We start from the raw sequence: 25,060 nt of genomic DNA on the forward strand, positions 1-25,060 counted from the left end.
GGAGACCAAGGGAGCTGGGATCCGCCTGCCATAGATTTGGGTGCATAACTCACTTAGGTCCCTTTGAAAGTGCCCGTGTTATGGCGCTGTTATGCTTCATCAAGCCATTCATTTGCAAATTGGGAAGAGTTTATACAACAGCACATAAATTCTATTTTGGAGTCTTCGCAATTCATTGGGTCAAACAGGCCATGATCTCGAAGTGCTTCCTATGTAGACGGGGGCAAGATTGCTTCTCTGCTCTATTCTAATGCAATCTCTGCTCATTTTTGGCTTTCTTCCTGAGGAGCTTGTAGAATGGACCAACACAAGGTTCAGCAGCTTGGCCATAATGAGGATGATGAAATCAGCCTCGTGCAGAAGCACATGTGAGAATCAAGGGTGCTGCCTTCCGAACCAAATGCTGAAATGAGGGTTTTCGGATTTTCACGTCTGATCCAAAGCCCACTGAAGTCAGAGGAAAAAAAAAGACTCCCTCAGACAGGTGTTGTGTGTAGTTTGGTAAAAATTCATACATAAAAGCCCGAGCCCTGTGCCTACCTACCAGGTTTCTATTCCAGAAGAGAACGTGCAACACTGAAGAAACCTGGCCCATGTTTCTGAGGATGTTCTAAGTGTTTAAAACCAGTTTGCCCAATGCCTCATAGTCTAAATATTGGGCTCAATCCTGCACCGTTAACTCCGTGGTAGAACTCCCATTGGGCCTGATTCTCCAATGCCATACCCCTTGTGTAGTTATTTACACCTATGCCAAGTGGGTGCAACATGCTGCCAAATCATCATTCTCTGTTCATGTATGCCAGTGCTTGTGTTTTACCCCTGCTTTGTAAAGGATTATATAAGGGGCAAGGGAATGGAGAATCAGGCCCATTCCCCTTAGCGGTGCAGAAACAAGTGCTAAGCATCTTCTGGGAGATATGCAGCGAATGCAGCTCCCACTCTCTACTTCCTAGGAGGAGGTCAGCATCTTGGAGGATAAGGCTCACTCACAAGAGGCCCTAGAAGTCCCAAGACTACTTCTAGTCCCAATGCCTTTTGCTACAATGGGGTCTATCTTCAGTTCTCTAGCAGTCCCTCTGTAACGTGGGACGTGTGTGCGGCCAGGATTCCTGTTGGGAATAGCTGCTATTGAAATACAGCTGTTGTTACGAGAAAAAAAAGTTATTAAAAGCCAGAATGACATTCTCCCCTGAACTCAGATGTCTTCTGACTTTGTTTTGCAAGACAGAGGAAGAGACACTAGGGCAGGGCGAGATCTCAGACAACTGAGGAAACGTAAAGCCAACATGGCAAAAACAGAGGCAGATTCTCATTTACATAGATACCAATGTAATTTATGCCGGTTTCATAGCCCCTTTATGCTGCTAGAGCAGTGTAAAGTGGGCTTAGTACAACGGACAATCTAGTGACGATTCCATACTGTGCCATGTGATCACAGGAGAGTGATGTGACGGGGTGCTCGACTCCCCGCTGGCTGCCGCTGCCTCCTGGCGGTTCTGGGGATTAGCTCTGCCATGCCAATGCCCCTTTTCCTCCTCTCTCAGCCTCCTCAACGTCACTCGGCCCCCTGGCCAGGTCACTGCATGGTTTCCCCTTCTGGAAATCCCAAAGTCCTTCTGCACAAACAATTTCACTCCGGCAGTAGCACTGCCCTGAGGTGTCACTTCCGCAGTGGCTGCTGGGGGAACCCGGGCCCAAGGTTCCATCTCAGGGACCCTCTAGTCAGCAGCCAAGGTCTATTCCCTCCTGAATCTTGCTGCCTTTCCCTGAGCCACTTCTGTACCTTCTGGCTCTCTCCACTCCTCTGAGTTTGCCAGCCCAAACTTCCTCCTCCCAGGGATTAACCGTAGGCTATCTGCCACTACAGCCCCAACCACATTACCTGGGAGAAGGGAGCATAGGCGGCGAGTTATATGGGTCCGTGGTGACCATGCTCCACCAATATTCAGGAACCTGGGTCCGGCTTCACCAATATTTGGGCTTGAATTTTCAGAGCTGTCCTGTCCATAGGATGGACTGGGGCAACCGCCCGGGCCCCACACTTTGGGGGGCAGCCTGGGAGGCTAGCGGGGGGCCTGGCACTGGCAGCAGCGAGCGACCCGGCCCCCACCCTGCCCCACCCCTTCCCCCAAGCCTCTGCTCCACCTCTTCCCCCCCTCATTTCACCCCTTCCCCCAAACCCCTGCCCTGCCTCTTTCTGTCTTCCACCCCCTCCCTCGAGCAATGCTGGGAGCTGGCCATGTGGGACAGGGCGGAGTGGCCTCGGGCCGGGTCGCTTGCTGCTGCCAGCGCCAACCCCCCCACTAACTCCCCAGGCTGCCTTGTACCCCATGTCCTCCTGAAGCATGGGGCCGAGGGCGATTGCCCTGGTCCCTCCTACGGAGGAGATGGCTCTGCTTGGACCCATTTGGGGCACCACCAAAAATTATACAAACCTGGCACCTATGGGAGGGAGCTGACTGCAGACTACTTCCCTCTGTTGCCAGCTTCCTGGCTTTATAAACCCAGCCCAGCCCCTCCTGCAGCTGGACTCCCTCAGCCAATTAGGCCTTAGTGCCTTCTGGTTTTCCTCTGCCTACAACAGCAGTTTTCAACCAGGGGACTGCAGCCTGCTTGGGGGGCGCGAGCAGTTTTAACAGGGTCTGCCAAAATAAAACGGGCTTCAACCCCAGGCAGCGTGGCTCGGGCTTCAGCCCCGGGCGGCAGGGCTGAGGGAGGGAGGACCACCTCCACCTCCGGCTCACCTCAGCGGGCCACCCAGCCTGTGGGTCAGCGCCAGGAACAAGTTCCACACTGAGTAAGTAAATCAAAAATCATATTCCGTTTATTTTTGTACTTGTGTTATCCTTTTCTTTTTTATATTATAGACGTGTGCCTTTGTGTTTAACTGTATAACGATCAATCGAATACAGCTTTTAATCTACTGGATATGTGGAAAAACAGCTGTGGTGGTGGAGGTGGGCCAGGGAGTTTTTAGCGTGGGGGGTGGTAAAGAAAAAGGTTGAGAACCATTGGCTTATAGGTTAACTGGTCTAATTTACCCCTTCAGGACTTGTGTGGGGTGGACTCCCTTTCACATGTGGTCTCCATCACTGCAATAGGCCCAGCTGCAAGAGTTATATAATCCATGTGCTGTTAACACGTGGACAATAAAGATTCATCATTCCAAGAATTTCCTATTGGGAAATTAAACTTGGATTCTCAGTTAGCCTGTTTTGGAAGTTAAAACACGCTAGATCTCTTTCAACTAGGGCCTTTGAAGTCAGAGTCCAATTGGCTGACTACAATTTAGTTATTATGGGTCTGAATCTCATTTACATAGGCGCCTTTTTACACATCTCTGGCAGGGTAAAGGGGCTTTAAAGGCAGGTGTGAATGTAATTGACTTGTTGGTTAGCTTTGCGGTGAGCAGGTTTAATGGACACCCTATTAAAATAACCTACAACTATGGGGGTTTTGCCTACATAAGGGGCTCCCAACATTTCTGACATGGGTGATGGAAATACTCTTTAAAAAAAAAAACCCTCATGCATGACAAGAATATGGAGGTGATGTAATATTGAGAGTAAATTTTACTTCTCAGGACACAGGACATCAACAATATTTGTGTGCATTATTTTTTACTAAAACGAGTAAGAGAAAATGCTGCCCGTTTTCCCTGCAAATGGATGCACACCACGTGATGATCACACTCGTTAGCATGGATTGCTCATCCCCGAAAATAAGACGCCAAAGTATATTCTCATTCTCTGTGAAAACTCAGACGATAGAGGAGGAACTGCCACTATATCTTGGGCCATCTATCAAGTGACAGCTGCAGTAGTGCCCACATTTAGTACAGGTCTTTCCTCCAAGCTGGATCCGTGCCTTGTCACCGGTGTTAGAACAGAGGCCACAGACAAAATGGAAATGCACCAAGCCGCAAGTGGTTTACTTGAACGAGTTCTCAACTATGTAGCCAGGAAGAACAGACAAGTTCTCCCACGATACACAGCCAAATAATTCACAGAGCAGCTCAGCTGAGAACCGTGCAATGAGCCCCCAGAAATCTTAGAGCCCCACACTAGTAGAGCTGGGTAAATAGCTGATTTGAGTTGACTGGAAATTCCAGGGGGGGAGGGGTCTTTTTGATTTGAGTTTGATTTGAAATGAGTTTTTTGAAATTTTTGGTGAATAAAAAAAAGCCACTTTGGGGAGCCAATGAAATGTTTTGTTTTGATTTGGAGGGATTTTTTTTTAACTTGAAACATTTTAAAAATAAAATTAAAAGGAAATTTCAAAACAAAGTCGTTTCAAATTGAAAAATCAAAATGCTTCCTTCAGAAAGTGTCAAAACAAATGGTTAGGTTTTCAGGAATTGGTTCAGGTTTTCCTGACTGAAACAATTCAGCAAAATCAACATACACTGGGGAAGTATTTCCATGTTGCTACATCTGCATATTTTTTGCCAAAAACAGTTTCAATCAAAAAATTTCACCCAGCTCTACACACTAGTGAGTACAGCATCAGTGTGGACGCAGCAGCTTGAGTGTAATTTTACAATGCAGCTGCTTCCTCTCGAACAAACAGAAGAGAAATAACTCCAAGGATCTGCACTCCAGTTAATTCTGCAGTGAAAGACATGCCCTCCGGGGTAGATTTTCTACAGTCACAGTTTCCTCCCACTCTACTCACTCCAGAGGTCTCGAGTCACACTTGAGGTTTAGCATCACAGAAAAACAGTGAACTTGCTCCAGGGGCCCATGGCAAGGCAATGAGCTGTCCCGGCTAGAAGCAAAGGTTAAATGCAGAAGAACGGGGTGGTAACTGCAAATGAAAACATTTTTAATCCTCTTGATATGAAAGCAGATGTCTGTGAGTGAGGGTGGATCCCTATCCATGATGACAGAAGCTCTGACTCATACACCACCAGGCAGATTACTTTTGTATTTTTATTTAGAATTATGTTACATTTATATTAGTTCTTCTACTGAGGGCGTTACAATGTGGATCAGTTGACAGCTCTGCCATTTCATTGTGGTTTTGAGCACATACAGAAGTTGCCTAGAGAAATGAAGGACTGACATCTTGCTCAGCTAACAGGCAGTTCTGGAATTTCATTTGGGGGAAAAGGACCAAATAGACAAATCATTAGGTGCTCAATCCAAAACCTACTTACATCAATGGGAACACTCCCGTTGACTTCAGTGGGGTTTGAATCAGGCCTTAGAGAAGTAACATTTGAAATCCAGCTCACCCATGTGCCTCCCAAAAGGGATTGCTAGAAGTTCTGCACTTGATTTAATTATCTGGTGACTACATACAACTATAAACACTAATCGCCAGTGCCATAGCATGAAGGGAAAACCAAGAAACACAGCAAAAAAGAGAAAAAGCACAGCAGAAGAAAAACATCTTCTACAATAGGAGATGCCATGTAAACTAACACAGCACCATTGAAACAAGAGAGCTATACCAGTGAGGATCTGGGACCTGTACTGTGCATCTTTTGTTTCTCGTACTGCCATCCTAAGTCATTTTAGAAAAATAATTAGCATTGTGGATAGGTCGTTCTACCACTCCCTTAATCTTCCCAGCTGGGTGTAATAACCCCAACCATCTGTCTGGACTGGCAGGAAGAGAGAGGAAGCTTGCCCCACCCAGACTCCAGGCTCCTGGGCCCTTAAAGGAACAGAGATCTGAGTTTTCCCCATACCTTCCCCCTACCAGACATTAACTGTTCCCCAGGAACCAACTTCCTTTATTCTAATGACCGCTGCATTTACTTCCCAGGACACGCAGCAGGGTGATTGGCCTCTCAAACTACCTCCTCTGGCCATAAAAGACCAGTGCCCCATTACAGGTATATGCTTCAGATGGAACAGTGGTGGCTGTGGTATAATTGTACCTACAATGGATACAGGTGTTTGAACTTGTCTGCGCCCCACTATTTTTGGGGATATGGAGAAGGAAAGCTTCAAGTCCTGCACATTCAGGGAGGTCAGACTGTTATTCCTTCTCACAGTCTCTCTGTTGTCTCTAGCATCCTCTGAGACATACGGGAGAACAGCAGATTCCTAACCTGGGAAATTTTCTGGGTTCATCTTTTTAAAAAGTTCATTCTTGTCTTCCTAGCAATCTGGATCCTTCCTTCGGTCACATTGTCACCTGTAGCACTGTAGCCCAGCATTATATTCAGCAGTAATGCAAGAAACCTACAAGCCTGTATCCTGTAAGACATTAGCTTCAGCAAGTTAGCATAAGGCTTGAGTCCTATACACTTTAAACAGATAAACTTTGCATAGATAACCAGCTCAAGTATTTGGGGAGCGGAAAATAGAGTTTAAGGGGAAGTTCTGACCACAAAAGAATAATTCAACCACAGAAGTGTCCTGGCAATGGACTGATGTACATAACAGGTACATGAGATACGTTTAAGGATAGCCTGCTTGCTTGCCTATATATCTTTTCTTATAAGTTTTTTATTTTCTTATGGGTTTGATTATTTTATTATAATAGGTTTCTAGGTCTATATTAGAGTATATTTTGTTTGTAACACAAGGGACCTGGAGGCCACATCCTGTATGGTGAACTAAGGCAAAGTTAGCATACATATGTCTGGGACCTTTCACCCAGATAGATGGTGATGAGCTAAAGCATAAGGTCCATATATGGCTGCGACCTTTAACATAGAGGATGTGTTAAGCAGGTTGGCATAGGGGCTTTCCTAAGTTCCTGCCCTTTTAAACTTATCAGTACACCACAACTTGGAACTTGGAAAGAACTGAAAAAAATGGTTAGGACAGAAATAACAAATGTGATCCTAACCGCAAAAGGGCCATGGTAATGAATGCACATATATGATAATAAGTTGAGATCATTGATATACTAACCTATCGGAAAAAGACACTCCAACATTAGCAAGGTGAGGAAATACAAATAAGGAAGGGGGGAAAATCCCCTACTGAATATGCATCGAACACAATGGTGTCAGTGTAACATATTACAAAAGTGGTATCCCAGCCTAGGGGCGGTAGGAGAGAGAGATGTAGTCCTTGGGAGCAGGGCTGGCTCTACTGTTTTTGCTGCCTGAGGCAGCACACCGAATTGCCACCGCCGATGGCGGGGGCAGTCCGTGTGCCGTTAGGGCAACACACGCGTTTCGGCGGCGGCGGCAATTCGGCGGCACCTTCTATCTTCAGCCGGAAGACAGAAGCCGCCGAGGGCAGCTGAACATAGAAGCTGCCACCGAATTGCCGCCGTCGCGGAAACGCGCGTGCCGTCCTAACGGCACACGGACTGCCCCCGCCGTCCGCGGCGGCAATTCGGCGCGCTGCTTGGAGCGGCAAAAACACACGGACTGCCGCCTCTTGCAGATTGCCGCCCCAAGCACCTGCTTGCAATGCTGGTGCCTGGAGCTGGCCCTGCTTGGGAGATGCCAGGATGATGGCCACTGGTGAGGATGAGGAAGGTGATGGTGATGAGGAAGATGATGGCTAACATTTCAGGTTGTTCTACAGGAGATGGTGTGAGTATCTGGATGTGCAAATGGACATACTGTAGTATCTCTGTCTACCATTACTGAGTTGGGGTGTTTGTGACTGTGATAAATGTATGAATAAACTATATTTGTAAATATAAGAGTTCCTATAGTGTGAGTGTTGCAACTGTGCACATCAGGGTTCCCACCAATGTATTAATTTGAATAATACTGGGCCTGATCTTGGGCCAAGGGCCTGACAACCCTCAAAGTGATAACTGGGGATTCTTAACTAACCGATATAATTAATACACAATCTAAAGATCGGGCAACAGCACTGCAATGTACTTGGCTAGGCATGAAGGTCACCTACTGACTTTGAAGGGACCTGAGAGAGTCAAATGCCAAGAAATGACTAAAAGAGAAGAATAATGAAAACGGGCACAGTCTAGAGGGGGAGAGTATGTGATGGGGTACATACGCTACACTGGTATAGAAATAGCTAATTGGAGCCAGAAAGCAATTAGCTGATCCAGTTGCACCAGAAAGATGGGCCAGGCCTAATTAAGGATCAGTCCCAGTAGAAGTAGGGTAACTAATAGAGGAAGGATTCCAGGACAGTAGAAGTCTTAGGGATTTTCTTCTGGGATAGGAGCCTCTGGTAAGGACCAGAGTGAAGAAAGCTCTTGTGATAGGCCTTGGTAAGAGACACCCCTGAGCCAGCCCAGGGCTGGGGCTTCAGAGACAGAGTATTGAACCGGTAGGGAGGAATCATCTATGAGGTGTCACTCTTCACAGTAGCGGGAAAGACCTCTGTGGAGACTGGGAATGGGAGAAGAGCTTGTGGAAAAGTGACCCCAGAAAGAGGCTTGGGAACAGGGCACAGAAACAGGCTGAGGTAAGAAGTAGTCCAGGGAAGCAGAAAGGGAGCTAAGGGTGCAGACCTTAGTTGCTTGTTACAGGGCCTGTAGACCAGAACCCAGAGTACAAGGAGAGCCTAAGTTTGTGAAAGTCCCCCTGATATACGAGGTGTACGGACCATTGAGCCCAGAGATGGGCTGAAGACCCCATTGGACCATAGTTTGTGGGACTCTGTTACCCCCGAAAGGGACTGAATGTGTCTTGGCTGGAGGGTCAAGTATTAAGAAGAGGCAGATGCTGGCAGGGCCACAGTGGCTGTCGGCAAGGGGTGGCAGCAGAGGAGAGCCTACTAAGCTATGCCCAGCCATGAGGGGGCGCATTGGCCGGTGAGTCACTCTTCTACAAGGGAAATGAAAAAAGGCATTTTTAAAGAACTTGTTTTTGCAGTGTGAGACTCTTTAGGGAACACGGTAGATGTGAGGGAGCGGTGTTAATCCTTGCAGAGTACATCATATTTGAATGTTATTTGGCACCTTCTCCTCCAAATCTTTCCATACTCCCTGCCCCACAGAAAAAAGAGGGTCTGCAGATCCTGGGGGAAACTTCAGAGGCCCAGAACTATCTTTGTGGAGATTTTGTATCTCAGCACTGGTCCCAGGGCCTGACAGTCCCCTGGCAGTGTGATGCCCTGGCTTACCCTGACAGTGTCCCAGTTCATTGGCGACCTACTGCACCTGTGACAAGTAAGGGCCAAAATAACTAATATGGGCCTGATCTAAAGACCTCTGAAATCAGTGGAAGTCTTTCCATTGACTTCAGGCTCTTGGTTGAGAAATCCCACGGCACTAAATGGTAGGTCTGAATGTAGACTGACTGAAAGAATGGACAAACTATGATTTTTGTATCTCTTTCCCCTATCCATCCTGTTTGGATTATAAGCTCTTCAGGACAGAGAATGCTATTACACTGGGCTTGTATAATGCCTAGCACAATCTTGGTTGGGCCCATGTTATAGCAATGACTATGCTACAAAATCAGCAGTTCATTTCCACCATATTGCACTTCTGTCTGACATAATCACATTTCTGTTTTCTTCCCCAGATCACCAGCCTAAATTAGGTAGCGGGAGTGCATGACCTACCTATTTCACTTCCCTGTATAGATATTGAGACTATGTGCATCACAGTGGTACCTAATCTTAGTCATCTCTTCCTATGGCAGATACTGATACTAGCCAAAATGAATCTAGAAAAGCGTTTCCTGTTTTGGAAATGCCCATTTATCTAAGGTCCAGCTGCTGTTAGAAAACATCTTTTTTTTATATATACCACTTAACGAAAACCTCTGTGATTGGTAGGAGGACACGGGAGCTGTAGAAAGGAGAATCTTTAGAGGGGTCTGGTCAGTGAGGCTCGTTCAAATTTTTGCTTGTTTCAATTTTTCCTAGATGAATCTTTCATCTGCTGAGCAGATCTATCTTGGTAACCCCAAATGATTAATATTTTGCTGTTTTAAAGGACTTAGTATTCTGTGCCTTGATCCTTGATCCTTGTGCAGTGAGAGCAACATGAATAGACCCCTACCCTCTCTGTACATTGCCTAGAACAAAAGGTCCCTGATTTTGCCTGAGGCCTCTAAACACTTCATTAATATACATATTAAATCATTATTAGATGAAAGTTACCTGACTGACAGCTCCAGAAACCAAAGTTCTCTGTACAGAACAGATACAGCATAGCAGTGACAACGCAGATAGTTTTCCAGAACTGCCCTGCTTAATCTTGACCAGCAAGGACAATTTATCAGTGAGCTAGTCAAAAATTTTCCCTCAAAACCTAGGTTTCTGTCAGTTTTTTTTTTTAACTAAATGACATTTTTCACACAGGGTATCTGCTTTCCTAAAAAAACAAAAATGTGTCAGTTTTAGTACAAAAAAGTTCTTGGTTTGGAGGCAGTTTTAAGCGAATTATTTGAAACATCACAAATAAAACGATTTATCATGTATTGCATCAATAAGTATTAACATCATGTTTATTTCAAAGCATCAATGACACATTTCATTTGGATTTTATTTGTACATGCTTCCATCAGAATCGCAATGTATCCACTGAGGTAATGCTATTTACAGTGTTAAAGTTAAAAAAGGAAAACACTGTTTGAGAACACTTGTAATATCATCATACACAAAGGTAACATTGATGCACCTGTGATGAACAGAAATTTTTTGGCATGTATTATTTCAACATGTGGGCAGCCGCATGGGATTACCAGTGATTAAAAGGATCTGAAAAAGTGGGGAGGTCTTATCTCCCCACATCTGCCTTCCCCCAGTAGTTCTGCCCATCCAGCCTCACCTCTGTTCCTCCTGCATCTCCTGGAATTCTTCACCCTGGTCTGGAGGAAAGGAGAGGGAGGTGCTGCAGTGAGAGCCTCTTGTATCCCTTCCCAGGCCTGGTGGTGTTGGGATGGGGAGGAGCTGTCCCATTGTTCACAGGAGGGGCGGGGGAAGGAAGGATCAGAGCTGCTCTGAACTGCTGGAGTCTTTCCGCTCCCCTTGTGCATCCTGTGAGATTGGTACTGGGTTGCTAAGGGAAAGAGGAGAAGACTCTTGTCTGCTTTCTCCAGCTGCTCATATTCGCTGCTCTTCACCAAAGGTGGGCAAATGGGGAAAGCCGCCAACAAGAAGGATGTTCCTCAGGTGGTACTAAAAATTTGAGCATCTCAGCAAGCTGGCTGGCTTCTTAGCAATTGTATTTCCTGGGCCTGTAACGTGTTTAAACCTGGTGCACTTTAAGCACTGGTAATTCCCATTAGCACTGAGAAGGTCTGTGCATACAACCCCGGCATAACAGGAATATAATAACACATACAAAGCACTTGCTGTGTTTAAAGCATTTCACACGTGTTAGCAAATCAGTCCTCGCAATGCCCACATGAGGTTACCAGATAAACACTATTATTCCCCATTTCCAGATGAGGAAACTGAAGATACTTGCCCAGTGCCACAGAACAAATACATACAGAGCCCACATTAACATTTAGGATCTCCTGACTCTTCATTTAGATGTCATCATCTGTTTCTTTGCCATTCCTACTCACTTCAAGGCTTGATCCATAGCCCAATGAAATCTATGGGAGTCTTTCCACTGACTTCAATCGGCTTTGCATTGAGACCTGAATCAAGGAAACTGATTCATGGCAAAAAGCAAGTGAGGGCTCAATTCATCACTGGTGTAATTCCACTGAGATGAAACTGGCCTCAAGGTAAAATGAGGGGCAGTTAAAGCTAAACCTACATACACAGCAAATCAATGTTTTTTGGTGGCTTTAACTGATTAGAATTTTTTACTCATAATCCTGTGAGACACACCAGAATACACAAAATTTATATAGTACTAAAAACTCAGGATTATGGATTAACCTTTCTGAATATGTGAGATTTTACACTGGCTTTATGATTTCACACCTATACTTTCTCGTTTCCCATTCATTTTGGGTGAATAGAGTGAACGTGGAAACACCTGGAAACCCTCCCCCATAAAATGAATGGGGAAAGACTGAGGATTATAAACATTTTGAAAATGACACAAAGCAAAGCTAATAATCTCAGAATTTTAAAGTTTGTTGGTGTGACTGTTCATACAGGCCCTGACCCAGCACAGCATTTAAACACATGCATAAATTTAATTTTAGTCCTATTGTTGGGATTACAAAGATGCTTAAAGTTACTCACATGCTTAAATGCTTGACTAGATTATTGGTGTCATAACAAAGAAATGGTATGAATTTTCTGCAGGTCATCCCAACAAACCAGGGATGAGTACACTGCTTCTTTCAACTACTGTCCAGAGAAATGGAAGCATATACAAACTATTCAAAACATTTACAGCTGCTAGAAGCTACATTTTCCTGTTTTCTTGATTTGTACAATGGATAACTGGAGAAGAAAAACAGCAGGAAAGGGTTTTCCTCCACACACTAAAAAGAACAGGATGTAGCTGTGAGGCTCACAGCTAACTCTTTTGTGTTAAGTTCACATTTCTGGCCAACGTGGCCTCAAGTATACAAGAAAAGCTGCAAGAATATAAAGGTGGTGGGTATTTCAGGAAAAATATGTACCCTTATAACCAGATCCATATTCCTCTTTAGCACCTTTTGTACTCTGTATAGGCATGGTGCTGCTCCATTGAAGTAAATGGCAAAACTGGAAAACAGGCATGGTTTGGGTTCTGATATTACTGTATTTTGACAAAGGGGATTATTTTCTATCCTAAGTGACAATAGATGGGCAACTCCTCCTCAAATACTTTTCCCTAACTTCTTGATCTTGCATCCTCTTATGCTTTCTCACCTGGACACCATCAAATTAGGCCTGAATAAAGACTGGGAGTGGATGGGTCACTACAAAAACTAATTTTCCCTCTGCTGAAACTCACACCTTCTTGTCAACTGTTGAGAATAGCCCACTTCCACCTTAATTCAATTGGCTCATTAGCACTGACCCCCTCCCCACTTGGTAAGGCAACTCCCATCTTTTCATGTGCTGTGTATTTATACCTGCCTACTGTATTTTCCACTCCATCCATCTGATGAAGTGGGTTTTAGCCCACGAAAGTTTATGCCCAAATAAATTTGTTAGTCTTTAAGGTGCCACAAAGACTCCTCATTGTTTCTGCTGATACAGACTAACACGGGTACCACTCTGAAACCTGTCACGTACACAAGTGTTTGCAAGATCAGGGCCATGATTATTCTGATTGTAAAGATGTTTAACTTTTTGAAAGTTCCAATGAGCTCTTCGGTGTGATTGCTTTTATTTTTCAAAAGCAACATATCACGCTGGGCCTAATCCTTGTCCTATTAAAATCAGTGGGAGTTTTGATACTGATTTCAGTGGGAACAGTATGGGGATCTTGATCTAAGTGGCAGACTGGCTGTTCCTCTGACACTTAGACAATGCCAAACCCCAGGTTCGAATGTGAAAACAAAAGTTAAGTCACATAATGAAAGCATCGTTTTATATCATATGGGAAATATTCTCTGCTGCACACAATTACCCTTAGTTTAGTGTTCCCTCTCTCCAGAGAACCCTGATGCTACCCTAATCCCTGCAAGCAGGTTACCCTCTCTGCAGACTCCTGCCTTTACCTGTAGTCATTGTCTACTGCTTTTTTCTCTGCCTGCTCAAGCACCCAGCAGTAGTTGTCTGTGGCACTCCTGGCTTTCTTCTTTTCCTTCTTGGCTTTCCTCTTCCTATAGATGAGCAAGCCCAGGGCAAAAGCCATCAGCAGCAGGATAACCACCACGCTACCCAGGATATAGTACAGGAGCAGTTTGGGGCCATCGGTGGCCTGGTCAGCGTCGGGTTTCATCATGGGTTCCCCAGGCCCTGCCGCGCTGCTGACGGCAGCTGGCTGGAGGGTGCTGGGCTCTGCTCCGCCTGGCTGGGCTCGGATGGTTGGAGCAGAGCGCGGGGCTGGGCTCTCCGTAGCAGGGTGGGTGCCCGGCGGGTGTCCACCCCCAGCCGCCGGCTCCTCTTCTCCTGGGGGGCGCAGGGACGGGGCCGCGCTGCCGGGGGTGGTGGGGCTGGAGCCCGAGAGGCAGGAGACGCCGTTGGGGGCCAGCGCCCAGCCCGGCGGGCAGAGGCACTGGTAGCTGCCGGGCTGGTTGACGCAGCGCTCCTGGCAGGGCTCCCCCAGGCACTCGTCCACGTCCCGGCAGCCGGCCCCGTCGCTGTCCCGCTGGTAGCCCGGCCGGCAGGCGCAGAGGAAGGAGCCCGGCGTGTTGGTGCAGAGCTGGGCGCAGGGCGCGCCCTGGGCGCACTCATCCACGTCCCGGCACCGGCGGCCGCCGGGCCCCGCGGGCTCGTAGCCCGGCGGGCAGGTGCAGGCGAAGCTCCCCGCCGTGTTGACGCAGCCGCCCTGGCAGGGCTCCCCCAAGCACTCGTCCACGTCCGCGCAGCTCACCTGGTCCCCGGCCAGCTCGTAGCCCGCGGGGCAGCGGCACTCGAAGCCCCCCGGCCGGCCCAGGCACTCGGCCGGCCCCCGGCACGGCTGGGCGCTGCAGTAGTCCACGGGCGAGCAGGACAGCAGGTCCCCGCCCAGCAGGTAGCCCGCGTGGCAGGCGCAGCGGAAAGAGCCGCCCGCCAGCTCCAGGCACTGGTGCTGGCAGCCCCCGTTGCTGTAGGCGCAGCCGTAGCGGGGCGAGGCGCACAGGGGGCCCGGGCTGCTCCACTCGAACCCGCCGCCCGCCTGCGCCCTGCACACCAGGAAGGGTCCCGGCGCCTGGCCTTGGCACGACACAGCGGCCTGGGAGCCGAAGGGCACGGCCGCCAGGGAGGCGCTGTCCAAGCCGAAGGGGGTGGTGTAGGTGACGCTGCCGGGCCCGGCCAGCGCCAGCTGGCGGCACATGCCCTGGAAGCTGAACTTGCAGAGGTAGCCCTGGGGCCTGGCGGAGGAGACGTTGCAGGGCCCGTCGGCCCAGCCCAGCCACGAAGAGCCGGGGGCGGTGGGGTTCCAGTGCAGGCTCACGCAGCGCCGGCCCGTGCAAGTCTCTCGGGGCTCCCGGAGCCAGCTGGCGTAGTCGGTCTCCTCCCCTCCCGTGGCCCAGCTGAAGCCCTTGAGGCGCTGGTGCTGCTGGTAACACTTGCCCTTCTCCCGATGGAGCCCGATCCAAAGCCTCACCTGCCCCTCTGGCCCGGCCTCCCTTCTGGGCAGCTTGGCTAGCAGATCCTGGACATGCAAGGCCTCTTCCTGGCTCTTCATGGTCACCAGGTTGCCTCCGTTGCTCTTGCACTTCTCCTGGGCGTCCATCCAATTGTGCCTGCCCCAGTGGATGGTGTAGCAGGCGGTCTGGGCGCACAGGGCCTCTGCCTCCTCACTCGCCCATGAGGGCACCCCCCAAAGTAACACCTGGCCTAGGTAGAAAAGGGCAATTCCCATGCTTGCTTTGGTCTGATCTGGCAGAGAGTGGCAGGATCGGTGCTGTTGCTGTCCCAGGCACCAGATGCACAGATGGGACCTGCAGGGGACACACATCAGATATTAGAACAAAAGAGCTGAAGCTGTTTGCCTTTCAGATCCCTGTGGCCCAAGGAGCTGCCCTGCATGCATCCTGTGCTGTTGTGACTCTTATTTATCACCGGAGACTAGAATTTCCTGTATTTTAGTTACTGGTGGCTTCATCCTCGTGGTTTGTGGATAACAATCAAGATATTCAACTGCTTTTCTTCACCTTCCTTTAAGCGAAGTGGTTTAATACAAGTTTAAAAAAAGATTTACCATTAAAGGGCTTTCTTTATTTTGGCCCAGTGCTCCCCTCCCCTTGTATGAGAAACTTGCTGGAATGCTGCTTTCTTGTTTTATTTTTAAAGGACTTAAACTACTTACGCGTCAGTGACTTTTTGTAACCCCCAATAGGGAGTTCTAGTTTTCCAGTATCTATTGGAGAGAAGAAAAAAAGGCATGGAATCTCTGATTATGATCCTAAGCATAGTTAACATTTCATCTTCTAGAAGAAATGGAATACTTGGTGCATATATGTCATCCACACAATTAATTTCAAGCACTTTTTCCCCCTTCATTCTTGCACTTTAAATAGATGGAAAAGTCCTTAAATAGGGATTGGGTCGTGAGAATGTCTGAGCTCCATGCACTAAGCCAAGTTGTTTAAGGACACCAATCCAACTCAGACTACAGTGGGGAGTTTTCTAAATGCAGCCCACTTAGTCAGTAATCCGTTGTCCAGAACTAGTCACTTCAAACAGAAGAAAAGCACTGAACTGCAGCTGCTTACTCCGGGGACTTTCGAGCACCAGCCCAATGATAGTCCAAGTTAATGGTTTTGGAGAATTTACAGAAGATCAGTGATCAGTTGTATCATGAATTCAGTTGCAGCTTGATCCAAATCTAGTGAAATCAATAGGAACCATAAAGAAAGGGCAAAGTAGTTACTGTGATAAATTTTACTGGATGAACAAATGCATTAAAAATGCACAAGCCTTCAGGGCCCAAAAGTCCCTTTTTCTGGGGCTAGCAACTTTTACACAAAGCACAATTGATACTGAGTGGATTGACCTCTTTGTAATAAAGTAGAAATACTTCATTTGAGAATCAGAAAGTGTTTTACTGATGTTAATTAAAACTCACGTTTACTGAGGTGTAATTATTTACATCTATTATTTTGCAGATGGGGATTTGCATGAGATGCAGAGAGGTTAACGGTCAGATTTTCTTTATACAATGAGGTCCTAGATTCATGCCCATTTTCTGCCTGTGCATTCATGTGCTTGCTTTTGAGTGCACACTTACTGCAATTGTGTGCATAAACTGAATAGATGAAATGAAGGCATCTAAATATATATTTATGTGTCCAAATGTCTGATGCGGATGTCCAGTAAGGCCTGTGCATGCAAACATAGGTGCACTAATGAATATGCAAATATGCCCATGGATCTGGGAATTCACGTTGGTGTATATGTCCTGCTCTTTAGGTGCAAGTTGCACTTCAGTGCAAACCCACTGTGCACAGTTTGTGGAGCCCATACAGAGTCCAGGATAGTGCCAAGATTATGGACCGTGAAGGCAAATGGAATGGACTCAAGGAAGGGAGAGTGATAAAAGACAGGATGCTTTTCTTCCTACTTCTTGCCTTTGAGACATTTAGCTGAAAACAGTTAACCTGGTCAAGGTAGGCAGAGTCATTTCAGTTGTCACAAGACAATGTACTGTACAGATGGTTCATTTGTACAGTCATCCGAGTAACTGTGGCAATGTTAAAGGATGAAAAACGGTAACCAAGCGAGAGACTAGAGAACAGATTCTAGAGAATGAGCCCAGGTGGGACATCTTGGCACAAGGGTCAACCATTGCCAGAGATACAGAAAGAGCAGGTTGATAGGCAGGGCCGTCCCTAGGGGAGTGCGGGGCCCAGGACAAATCAGCCTTCCCACTAGTCTCCTCACCATCCATCCAGTGTGCCCTCCCCATCCGCCCGACCACTGCTCTCCTCCTTGCCGTCCACCCACCTGCCTGCCTCCTCACCCCCCTCCTGCCTGCCTACCTGATGCTCGCCGCCCCGTTCGCCTCTTCAGACCGCTTGCCCTCCCACCTCCTCACCTGAATATCGGGACAAATGGCGTCCCGGTCGTACATCAGTTGGGATGCGGGACAAAGGACCAAATATCGGGACAGTGCCGATTTTATCGAGGTGCGGGCCCCCCAAAGTGTGGAGCCCAGGGTGGTCTCCCCAATTCGACCTACCCAAGGGACAGCTCTGTTGAGAGACAAAAATGGAATGAATAACAGCAAGCCAGAGATGTCTTCACATCTACAGAGTTGGTCCAAGAGGACAGAACTGTGTCTGCAGTGTAGAAGCCTGTGTGGTCAAGGAGACTGAGAAAGCAGAGGGAGCCATCATCAGTAGGGAAAAGTTTATTAACTCTCTGCAGAAGAATGATTTCTTTGCTATGGCCAGACCAATACTCAAAGAGAAATTAGCCCAGCGTATTATTGTGGGAAAGGTGGTTGGAGTGACGAAGGAGGAAGTTACTTTTGCAAAAACTTTGAGAAAGGGGAAATAGGGATGGGCCAATAGATAGCTTCAGGGTCATGGGAGAGCTTTTTTAAAGAGAGGGGACTAAATTCTGAGCTGGGGTGTAAAGAAGCAGGCCCAAGTCGATTGATTTAAATCAGAAGTCAATGGAACTGTACCTGCTCACACTGTGTTTGAATTTGGCTCAGGAACAGTGGTAGGTTGTGGAGCATTGGGGGAAGAATTAGAGAAAAGGGAGTGTTGTATTGATCAGAGGGTGTTTGGGGCCCAACAAGAGATAAGACATTGCTGAAACCCGTTGTGACGTTGTGCAGTGTATATGGTTTTATAAAAACATGATAGTAAGTGAATATAATGCAACTGGGATATGCTTTGTGCAAAAGGTCTCTTGTATCATTACAAAGCTCATAATCTACTGAGTGTGATCATCCTATTTGTAGAACTGTATCACTCTTGTGACTAAAACTAGAAATATAAAATATAACTCTGAGGGCCTATTGTAATTATGTAAAGTGTGGGCCATTAATGATGGTTTGGAATCTTGATGACTCCCATTAACCAGGACCATTGTCTGCAGATGGCTGTGTTTACCTGTGAGTCTTCCTGTATATGCGTGTGCTGGCAAGTGGGCAATGAAGTCTTGCAGTGACATGTGATCATGTCACCTGAACTGGAATCCATCTTTAACCTGGTGCTTTTCCAGTGGGGGGGTGGGGGGTGGAAACCCAGAGGGACAAAGGGTTCCCGCCTTATGCAAAAGATATATAAAGGGGTGGAAGAGAACAAAGGGAGGGAGGAGCCATCATGAAGAATCCCCTAGCTATCACCTGAGCTGGAACAAGAGCTGTACCAGGGGAAAGAATTGTGCCCAGGCCTGGAAGGTGTCCAGCCTGAGAAAAAACTTACTGAAGCATCTCTGAGGGTGAGATTATCTGTATTCAGTTTGATTAGACATAGATTTGCACATTTTATTTTATTTTGCTTGGTGACTTACTTTGTTCTGTCTGTTACTACTTGGAACCACTTAAATCCTATTTTCTGTATTTAATAAAATCACTTTTTATTTAGTAATTAACTCAGAGTATATATTAATACCTGGGGGAGCAAACAACTGTGCATATCTCTCTATCAGTGTTATAGAGGGCGAACAATTTATGAGTTTGCCCTGCATAAGCTTTATGCAGGGTAAAACGGATTGATTTGGGTTTAGACCCCATTGGGAGTTGGGCATCTGAGTGCTAAAGACAAGCACACTTCTGTGAGCTGTTTTCAGGTAAACTTGCAGCTTTGGGGCAAGTGATTCAGACCCTGGGTCTGTGTTGGAACAGACGGGAGTGTCTGGCTCAGCAAGACAGGGTGCTGGAGTCCTGAGCTGGCAGGAAAAACAGGAACAGGGGTAGTCTTGGTACATTGGGTGGCAGCTCCCAAGGGGGTTTCTGTTATCCAACCCGTCACACCTGTGGACAATGTTACAACATTAAACAGTGCAGTATGGTCTGAGGTTTTGTTTCATATTATCGCTGGTGACTCCCATTGGGAAAACTACCATAAAATGTTTTAAATTTTTAATTAAAGACACAAGAAAAAGCAGTTACGGCCTTTAAAATGTAAAGTAGTAAGTCAGGCTTTCATTTTCACAATATCCCATATTCCCCTTCCCTTTAGCTGTAGAGAGCCTTTTGAAGAGAGAAACCTCTCTATGACTGTCTTTAGATGGTGTTAAAGATTATATTAACTGTCTTTTTGGGGAGGAGAAAAGAGAAAAGTTAGTTCAGTCGGTCTGGATCTCTTGTTATTGGAGTCCAGTCGTGTTTTCTTTAAGACAAAACAAGACAAACATGCACAAAAGAGGAGAAAAAAGAGATCAGTAAACATAGAAAATGCAACTTCTGTCTCTGGTGCTGACTCTCATGTGTGATCTTGCTGCTGAGGAAACACAAGCCCAGCACAGGGTCTTATACACTCCAAGCCCTGGCAAACTTTTATCTGCATCATGCTTAAGGCATTGCTTTCACCTGCGTTTCTTGGTCACAGGCTCAGAGCAGTGTTGCAAGAGGTGTAGACGTCTTGTTGGCTAAGCCAGAGACAGACCAAGGCAAACAGAGAGGGAGGGAGGAAAGAGGAGAAATACAGTAGGAAGGAAAATGACAGATGTGTAGTGAGTGACTGCAGGAACTCCACTCTCACATTCCTGGTGTTCAGGAGTTAGCTGAAGGTGGAGATGTCATGGCCTGGTCTGGTCAGGAGATCTTTTAGGGTCAGGACGATGAAGGCCCAAGAGTGTCAGGTTGGTTGCTAGGGTCCCATGATGGTAAAGCTCGCTTCTTCCAGTCTACTCATCCTGCTGCTCCCATCTAGTGTCCCCCAAGTAAACAATGTTCAAGAAGGGGTGGCAATCTCAATCCATTAATATTAACTAATTAAAACACATTGCCACCCATTTTTAGAATTTTTCAGCTTGTTGTCATGTCAACCAGGAGCATTGAAGATCTTTCCTCTTCAATTAACCTAAACAATCCAGTTTGTCCTAGTCGATTGTTCTCCAGCTTTTGCTGACTTTTACAAACAATTTTACATAACAGACTGAGTTGGATTTTTGTTTCCTTGGATACCTTAGAGTACAGGCCTCTGCACATCAGAAGTTACTGACAGTGGTGATGAGGGAGGGAGCAAGGGTTGGACGACAGGGCAAACTGACAGGTGAGAGAAATGGATCAAGAGAGGAGGAAGTTTAATATAAGCCCCTCATCGCCCTCTGAAGCACTACAATCTCTCCAGACCGCCTCTGTCACTATGTGGAAGTGAAGGATTTGGGCGGAAAGCTCACCAAGTTTTGTTGGTGCCTCTTGGTGTAGACATGACAATGATAGATTTGGCTCACTCCTGTGGGCCTAATTGGGGGGGAGGGACAGGGGGGTTGCCCTGTCAAACTGCAAGCCTCAATCAGGCGTGGAATTTCTCCCCCCATGCGTGTCCCTGTTGACCTGATTGGAGCTGCCCCCAAAATATAGAAGTCAAACTACTCTCCCCACTAACTTTACCTCCAACGTTGAACCTGTAAACAACTGTGGCTCCTAACAAAATAGAAGTATTTTGATCAGTCTCACAATGCATTATTAATTTATCTTTACTTCTGGGTCATTTTATATGGCAATGACCAAACACATAACATACTCTTAAATTTGCAACTCAGAAAGATTTTTAAAAGGCACATTAAGACAGTCACACTTGGTGGTGAGCTCATGTTGGTATTTTTCCTTTTGGTATATTAAGTACATTAATCCAGTAGTGTTTATTTCCAGCCAAAATCCCCGTTGAATAGAATTCTGTTTAAGGATTGCTGTATCTGGCCCTGTTGATTCACTACATACTTTAAAAGTTTAGCAAGTAGCGTCACTGGCATTTTCTAGCTTTCAACATTTTTTAAATAAATACTGAAAATTTAACACTACCACTAGAGCTATTTATGAACGTCTGAAAGTAGATAAGTAACAGTAGATTGTATTTTTTTAAAAGAACTCCATCTATCAAGTTTATTTATCTTTACCCAAATTGTTCAGAGAATAATTTATAGCAACCCCTAAAGATACAAGCATATTTCTATTGCCTATATCAAATAACCCATTTAATTTAATTTAATTTCCCCCTCTATAGACATGATCTCACTTGAAAATAAAAAGATCCAAATAATTATCCTGCCAATAAATAGCGATAAAAGTGCCCACAATAAATTACATGTTTTTGTTATTTTTAATAAGCGATTTAACACTTGTATAGATGAACTGATGTTTCAGATCACAATCAACCGCAAATTGCCCTAGGAAGACTGGATCTCCTGCCAAGTAGGGCTCAATCTATATAAAAACATATCATATTATCAAAAGGATTAATTATAAAACTGTTACCAAAGGCAGAAGAAGGAAATGTAGAAGATCTGTTTGAAGTCAACAATTCCCAAAGAAAGAATCAGGGTTGGAACAATGGACAATAGCATGCAAAAGGCATAATGTAACACCTGCATAAATAATAGCAGAAAGATCATGCTCTAGAAGAACAGAAGGAACTCATGCCTTCTCTGGGGATGTCTGAAACTACACAATCTCCATATACAGTAAAGTGGCCAGACAGTGAGTGTAAATGGACATTGCTCTGTTCAGTGGAGCTAAACTGATTTATGCCAGTTGAGGATCTGGTCCTGCAGTGTTGAGATGCTCACTGCAAACTTCAGTTACCACGTTGTAAAAATGTAAGGTCTGCACAATGCTATTATTTGCGGTAGTTTATGTGTTGTGTATATAAGTCAAGGGAGATGAGAGACTAGGCAATTTTTGTCAATCGATGATGTCAGTGAAGAGTCAGTTGTCTCTACCATACAGTCCTCTGTATGTGATAGCGTCCATATGCAGTATGTGCAGACTATCGTAATTGTATGTACTCCAATTATTTCTTTGCCCCGATTGCTTGCTTATCTGGTGCTGGCACTGTCTGAGGCATGGTACTGGACTAGACGGACTTCAGGTCTGATCCAGAATGGCAATTCCTATGGTCCTATCTCTTATTTCTGTGTTCATACTTCATATGACTTTTGAGACGTTTCCCCCTATGTTTTATACTTTGCATGCATTACTAGCCAATGCACTGACGGCCCAGTTCCAGGCTGTGTATGAATCTGTGTTGCTTTACGATAGTGCCATCAAACAAGTTCTTGCTTCTTCTCCCGCGTCACGCCATACCATGTCATTCTATTTCTTTATCGTTATTATTTTTTAATATTTTTATCACAGTTGCAGCAAGCGGCCCCAGTAAAGATCAAGGCCCCACTGCACTAGACGTATACACACATAATGAAAAGAATAACTCTGCACCAAAGAGCTTACAATTTTTGTGATCTTATACCGGGCCCATCACTGTGGTGTTTGATTATCTGCAACTGAAATCAATGGCAGTTTTGCTGTTGACTTCAGCGGGATCAGAATCTGACCCAAAGCCAAAGGCAACTTGCATTTGTAGGGCTTTTAAAATTGTACATCCATGCGCTCGTTTGCAAATCAGACTATAATGGAGCCTTGCTAATTTGCACTAATGACTGGTACTAATCTGTGGCAGATTACTGAGTTTTGTGAAGTACCGAGTAAGTGAACAAACCTGAATTTAAAAAAAAAAAATCCAGGGTGCTGCCTCACCAAACTGAACTTTTTCATCTGTTTTGACAAGTGTAGTTTAGTTTTAATGATTTACAATCCACCTCATTGCATACTAATTAGTGGACTGTAAGGTATCTTTTTAAAAGTAGTAAAGTCTTAGTAATATGCGATCTCAGTACAATACTCTTCCACTGCACCTTCTGAGGGGTGGAGTTTAACCATCAGTTTCTGAGGAGTATTACTGGATTTACAGATTAGCTAAATGAGAATCAGCATGTTTCTATGACAAAATCAAAGAAAAGTGTTCAGCAAAAATGTTTCTTCCCCCCCCCCCCCCCGATATGGCGTTTCTTTATTTTGTTTGTACGTGGAACAATATGCCATTGTTACAGTGATAGCAGATTAAACTTTTTTTGAATAATTGGCACATGGGTGAAAAATATCTTTAAAGTTCTCATATAACAGATGGGCTCCAAAGGCAGTATTCTCTAATATTTATCTGTCTATCCATTTAACCCTTTATCTGTCTAGCTATACATTTATACTGTGCTAAGATTCACTGTGGAATCTTAGCATCTTGAATGAAAAGAAATGAAGTGGTTCTTTTCGGCAGAGTTAGGTTTTGCACTTTGTCCTGTAGATGGTCACCTATCTGTGGGCCACACATTGAAAAATCCTTCTCCAACTCTCAAAAGCTGAATTCTTGTGAAGGTTACATGTGCATTCAGGGAATGTTGTGTCACATTACTCCCGAAGAGCTCAGTGGTTGTAGAAGGTCCTACTTGTGGAACGAGGTCCATCGGGGAGCTCCATAGCTTGACATCGGCAGTAGCAGGTCTCAGCACTTCTCCGAAGTATTCAGCAGCTTGCAGGATAGAGCTCTGTAAGAACAGAGGGAAGCTTGATGACATGAAGAAGCTATGGATTTAGCACAAACAAAAGGACATCTTTCTTTACACAGCACCTAGTCAAACTGTATTATTCATTGCCCTAGGAAATCACTGAGACATAGCATGGCTTCGTTTTTTGTAAAATGGAGGTCTAGATGAGTTTAGGATAATCCATAACTCTTGTCACTCTACAAGGTCAGGGAAAGAATGAGCATTCAAACCTCATGATTTAGGGGGTCAGAAAGGAACTACTTCCCACTCATTGATGGGAAAAGGATGACCACCATAGCCATTGGCATTAAGTGACACCACTGCTGATCATCTCACCAGACAGATCAATAGCTGAATGGAATGAGCATAGGGGCTGAATTAGCCTCACTCCAAAAAGGAGTCCCTGTAAACCACAACTGATGCATGGTGGACATGTGTTGTGTGGACGCCTGCGATCCCACGGCTTGTGTTATGCCCGTGCTTTGGATAAACTAAGGACTTCATTCTCTGGGGTGGTCCATCCAGCACCTTTAAGCAGCACGGAACTCCTTCAGGACATGATCCTGCAAGGTGCTGAGCCTCTCTGGAGATACCAGGTATCCCTAACTCCAGTTAAATCAATGGGACCTGAAGAGGTTCAAGAAATCCAGGAGTTTCTCAGGATCAGACCCCGCAAATAAACACTTCTTCCCACTTGTACTACTAATAAATACATTTGCATTTATGCACTCCACTCCTTCAGCAAAGCTAATATTTCTGGCACAAACGTCTGGGTAGGGAGTCAGGAGTTGCAATTATACTCCCTTGCTTAGCCCCACAAGCTGGGTCTCAGCTTTACTTTTTTAACAGCACAAACTGATGCTCGTCTGTAAAACCTCCCGTGAGACAAATAACAGAAGTCACAAACAACATCTTTAGCCAAGCGGCTGGAGGCCCTGGGAATGATTCAGAATGCCTGGAAGGAAGTGCAAAAGCAAACAGCACTGAAGACAAAAAAAGGACTACACTAGCATAACACAGATTTCTGACTGCATCAGGAAACTCAGTACAGACTCACACACACACCTGCCAGGGCTTGCTAATGGAAAGCAGATCCACACGCCTGGGGTAATAATGAATGAGATTGCACCCCCTAAGGGGATCCATTTGTAAGATTTTTCATT

At 45.7% G+C, this 25,060-nt stretch overlaps 1 protein-coding gene across 2 annotated transcripts; it reads right to left on the reverse strand.

The window, feature by feature from the left end:
* Positions 1–10,333: 10,333 nt before the first annotated feature.
* Positions 10,334–18,880, reverse strand: CD93 (CD93 molecule). Of its 2 annotated transcripts, none has more exons than XM_054023478.1 (2): positions 17,437–18,880; positions 10,334–15,759 (listed from the first exon to the last, which is right to left on the reverse strand). In XM_054023478.1, exon 2 carries the CDS (start codon positions 15,355–15,357, stop codon positions 13,465–13,467), a length of 1,893 nt encoding a protein of 630 aa, XP_053879453.1. In that variant the 5' UTR covers positions 15,358–15,759; positions 17,437–18,880; the 3' UTR covers positions 10,334–13,464. The 2 variants fall into 2 exon arrangements, with proteins under 2 accessions (XP_053879453.1, XP_053879452.1); XM_054023477.1 differs by having other exon boundaries at positions 10,334–16,227.
* Between the last annotated feature and the right edge of the window lie 6,180 nt (positions 18,881–25,060).

This window comes from Malaclemys terrapin, chromosome 3 (genome assembly GCF_027887155.1).
Source record: "Malaclemys terrapin pileata isolate rMalTer1 chromosome 3, rMalTer1.hap1, whole genome shotgun sequence".
Taxonomy (NCBI): domain Eukaryota; kingdom Metazoa; phylum Chordata; order Testudines; family Emydidae; genus Malaclemys; species Malaclemys terrapin.

Bases quoted from the DNA above. Each gene is read 5' to 3' on its own strand.
- CD93 (XM_054023478.1), bottom strand. From the start codon at position 15,357: ATGTGTGTCCCCTGCAGGTCCCATCTGTGCATCTGGTGCCTGGGACAG.